At 34.3% G+C, this 5,000-nt stretch overlaps 1 protein-coding gene across 1 annotated transcript in view; it reads left to right on the top strand.

Moving 5' to 3' along the window:
- Positions 1–4,446, top strand: part of LOC119597749 (N-alpha-acetyltransferase 20-like) — a 7,608-nt gene extending 3,162 nt beyond the window's left edge. The window contains exons 2-4 of the mRNA XM_037947359.1: positions 911–1,040; positions 2,305–2,441; positions 4,187–4,446. Of these exons, the coding sequence (XP_037803287.1) occupies positions 911–1,040; positions 2,305–2,441; positions 4,187–4,272 (353 nt within the window). The 3' untranslated portion in view covers positions 4,273–4,446. The remainder of the gene's footprint in view (positions 1–910; positions 1,041–2,304; positions 2,442–4,186) is intronic.
- The last annotated feature ends 554 nt before the right edge of the window (positions 4,447–5,000 follow it).

Raw genomic sequence — 5,000 nt, forward strand, 5'->3', positions numbered from 1 at the left:
TTGTCATCCCACGGGCCACTTGTGACCATCCTGAGGGCCAAGTTTGGCCAGTGGGCCATGAGTTTGACATCCTTCTGTTTCCCATTTTCTTTATCAGAATAAAATACGATTATCCTCCCTAGATTTTTAAAAAAATCTTCCCACTTTTCTCTACTTTTTAAAATACGTTTTATGAGCTAATTTGCTCAGATTCTGCCCATCCCCAGTCCCCAAAGGGATTCATAACATTGTTGGCTGAAGTTGTGATCCTGTTGTAAACTTTTACCACCTTCCACTGTAAATCAGTCATATATATAACAGTATGCATAACTCTCTGTCACTCTCTCTCTCTGTCACTCTCTCTCTCTCTCTGTCACTCTCTCTCTCTCTCTGTCACTCTCTCTCTCCCTCTCTGTCTCTCTCTCTCTCTCTCTCTCTCTCTCTCTCCTTCTCTCCATCTCCGTCTCTCTCCATCTCCATCTCTATTTCTTCGTCTCTCTCTCTCTCTCTCTGTCTCTCCGTCTCTGTCTCTGTCTCTCCGTCTCTCTCCCCGTCTCTCTCCCCGTCTCTCTCCCCGTCTCTCTCCCTCTCTCTCTCTCTCTCTCTCTCTCTCTCTCTCTCTCTCTCTCTCTCTCTCTCTCTCTCTCTCTCTCTCTCTCTCTCTCTCTCTCTCTCTCTCTCTTCTCTCTCTTTTGTTGTGGCTCTGTAGTAAATTTTTTGTTAAATATAGTTATACACATAACTATTATTATTGTTATTATTATTATTGATATTAATATTATTACTATTGTTATTTATTAGTTTTTATTAACTGACTTTTGCTTTGAATAAGTAAGGATATGTATATAGACATTTAGATATAGACCATATATACACACATACGTGCATATATGCATATGTATAGATAGAGTGAATTGTTTTCTGTCAACAGTCATGGGAAAAGCAGAAGGTCATGGAGAGAATTGGCATGGACACGTGACAGCCCTGACTGTTGCCCCTGAGTACAGAAGACTTGGACTTGCAAAGCAGTTAATGGCCATTCTCGAAGATATATCAGAAAAGTAAGTATTTGTTTTTGGCACATACACTCACTCCCACTTTCATGTTGACACAAACCCCCTCCCCCTCGTAACCCCACTCCTCTTCCTACCCTCCCACTCCTCCTATTTTCACTCCCAGTCTCAACTCTCCATTACACTTTTGAGGAGTATAGGACTCTTTGTTAATCTGGTGGATGCTTAAGGAAACTCAGAGTGGTTTAATTCACTTTAGAAATTATTTGAGACCAGCACTTCTCAGAGAATAGGAGTAAGAAGTGAAGGTTGCTCTGTTTGCTGGGGTAAGGTTGCCAAGGAATTTGTGCTATCCTGGCTCAGGCCGAGGTTCGATAGTTGATGTCTTCATAAGGCAAAAACTGAACTGAAGAGTGGTCTGACAGTCTAGGTTAGGCTATATGATGTAGACAGCAACACATGACCTGGGGTGACCTCCCCATCAGTGCCCAATGGCAGACTTTTTATCATTATATGTACTAAAAGTCTGGAAGATCTCTTAACTAGTTTTCCCTATGCATCCAAGTTAAGATATTCAAGTGTGGCTTCAAACTTGGCTTCCTCAGTAGATACTCACATGTGCACATGCACACACACATGCACACACAGATCTCACACATGCACACGCACACGTGTATGTGTGAAATGTCTCTGCACATAGATGGCTCTGCTAGTGCTTAGCCACAAAGGAGTCAATTAGTAGAGCTTTTGACCTTACCTGATTTCACCTTTCCTTGGATTTGTGAGAAAAACATATATATTACTAATGCTATGAATATTGATGGTGTTATTTTCATTATAGACATTATAATTACTATAATGTTATAAACATTAGTAATAGCAAAATAAGATAGCATAAAATATTTTCATAAATCAAGGAATAGGGTAAATGGGCAAGACAGGCAGTACTTATAGGTGACTTAGTAATAGTGTAGCCATTTATCTGTAGAAACAATTAAACTCACAGTGGGCATGGTATCTACATACATGCCATGCTCGTTGGCATTGGGTTAACAGTCAGGGCGATAATGATTAATGATATGAGGACAAAGCAGACAGTGTAACATGAGAAAAACCATGTAGCTACCTATATAGTAAGAAAAAATATGGATAAAAATAAATTGATAAACATCATAATTATGTTGAAAAAATATGGTAGACTAAGTAAAAGATTTCATGAATAGCATCAAAGGAAAATATAAAGTGTAGAGAATAAGATATTTTCAGAACTGAATCTGTCTCATCTAACAGATTTTCTTTCCCTTTTCCCCAGGAAGAGATGTTATTTTGTAGATTTGTTTGTTCGAGTGAGTAATCTGGTGGCAATAACTATGTATAAGCTGCTTGGATATATAGTTTATCGCACAGTTCTCCAGTATTATTCCGGGGACCCTGACGAAGATGCTTATGGTAAGTGATATTGATTTAATATATATATATATATATATATATATATATATATATATATATATATATATATATATATACACACATATATATATACATTTTTTTAAGGTTATGTAAGAAATCATTAAATTGGCTGATTCCCTCTTTCTGCTTCAAAAGTGTAATCTTCTTATGCTTCAAAAGCTGATTTCTTTATTCTGCTTCTCAGTTTATAGATTTAGAAATGAATATGGAATTTAATAAACATAATAACTCCCAAGTGAATAAGAAAAAAAAATATATATTGCATGTGGGAAAACTATAGTTAGCTTTATTTTTTTGAGTATTTGTCCAAAAGAAGTATGCAATTAAGAGAGGTTTATATCAATTGGTGAAGTAAAACAATTTTATAATGTGAAAGCAGAACAATTTTCACACAACCAGTTTGCAAGATATGAAGAAAGAAGGAGAAATGGGTAGAAAATAAAGCAACATCAGACAAAAAGATAAGGGAGAGGAGGGAATACATTAACCCAATCACTTCGGATTTATCCTTTGTGTTCTTTTTTGACTTTGTTATGTACGTGTGCTTAGCCAGCAAAGGAGCCTTAGTTAATGCTCCTGATTTTTCCTTGAAATTGTGGTAAAATGTTTTTTTTTCTATTACTTTTGATATTGATACTGTTATTATTCATGCTGATATTATGATTATTGAATTGTTATTAAAATCTTGGTAACATTAAAGACAATGAAATAATACCAAAGAAACTTTCAAAAAATCAATGAAAAGGGTAACTAATAACTGATTCCTTGATGACTAAGCACTTTTACTGCAACCCATATGTAAATACAATAAATGTACTTGTATTACAATGGGCATTGCACGTATTCTTGGCATCCGTGCTGACTTTAACATTCAAACAGTGGAAAGAGAAGACACAGAAAACAAAGGTTGAGAAAATATATATATTCCAGGATATATCCTCACATACAGGAAAAAATATGCTATTACACTTCCATTGCACTAAGCACAGATTTACATAATAACAAAAGTAAGATAAAAAGGACCCATTATGTAAATCAGTGGCAAAGTTGTAGGGCAGATGTAAAATAGAAAAGCAAAAGGTAAGGTTGATATTTGTTATAGAATTTCCTAGAGGAGAAGACCTCAAGCAAGAGCTTAGAGAGACATTCAGCTTATCCCTTGAGAAGGAAATTTTCTGTAAAAAGTGATGTTTAAAGCATTTATGAAGATGAACACTGCAGGTAAGAGCAGGCAGTCATGTCTGAATGATCAAGAATAAAAAAAAAATCCATGTCAAAAGATGAGGTTGAAGTTGTTATAGATATAGACTAGTTTTTAATTTAAAGCAAATTAATTTCAGTGTTGAACATGTCAGTGCAAACAATTTGACAGGTATCACAGAGATAGCCTTGTTGTATTGATTTTGATAATTTAACAGTTTGCTCATGTAGTCTGCAAGGAAAGAAATACATTTTATTGTGATTTTTTAGCACAACCCAGGAAGATCATATATCCTGGCATTCTTGATGTCAGGTATTGAAAGGTAATGTAGGATTCTACATCAAACAAAGTAGAAAGGAAAATGTGATAGAGATAACCAAAAAAAGAAAGAAAGAAAGGAAATATATAATATTGAAGGAAGAACACCAAGAGCAATAAAAATCTCTAGTCTTACTAACCAATACCACTAAGAAAAAATACATTATTTTTCAGTTATTTAGTAAAACCTTCGCTTGCATTTCAGATATGAGGAAGGCGTTATCCAGAGATGAACAGCGGAAGTCTGTTATTCCATTGACTCACCCTGTCAGACCGGAAGACATAGAATAAATTACTTGTAGATATAAATGTGTTCACATTAAAAAAACAAGGCTTTGTCTTTTGATAAGTTGAGTGAGATATCGAAGGATCTCAATAACTACATACCATAATAAAATTGTGTAGCATATTAAACAAACATCTAAATGCTTTCCATGCTAAAATATTAATAAAATATCAGAGAAAGCCATATGTGTTTATAATCCTTTAAAAATGCTTTTCGTTTTATTTCTTTATTATTGTTATATTGTTTATGATAAAACCACAAGCATGTTTACAAACACAAAAGCAAAAATAAACACAAATCAGAAACAGAAGCATTTAGAACTAGATATCACACATGTAAGACATATATGTTTATAATTAACATGTAAAACTGAACACCAGTGAAGCGAAGTGCTAATAAGTAGTCTAGTGCTCCAAAATATTATCTGCTACTTCAGTTCTTTTCAGTTAGTTAAATTCTGACACCAGAAGATAAGTAATTCCACGTCCACACCTTTTTTAAATTGCCATCTGGATTGAAAAGTGAAAGAACACTGTTTTGTATTTGTACTGAGAATGTAACTTTTACACATACCAGGTATCTGTACAATATTTTGTCAAGATTGTTCTTTAAAGATATAATTATGCAGCTATTCAGATGGTAAAGTATTGTCAAACAAGCTTTGTATATTTTTTTCCAATGCATGATTGATATATATTAGAACTACATATAACTTACAAACAAGACACAATAA

Source organism: Penaeus monodon, chromosome 40 (assembly GCF_015228065.2).
Source record: "Penaeus monodon isolate SGIC_2016 chromosome 40, NSTDA_Pmon_1, whole genome shotgun sequence".
Taxonomy (NCBI): Eukaryota; Metazoa; Arthropoda; class Malacostraca; order Decapoda; family Penaeidae; genus Penaeus; species Penaeus monodon.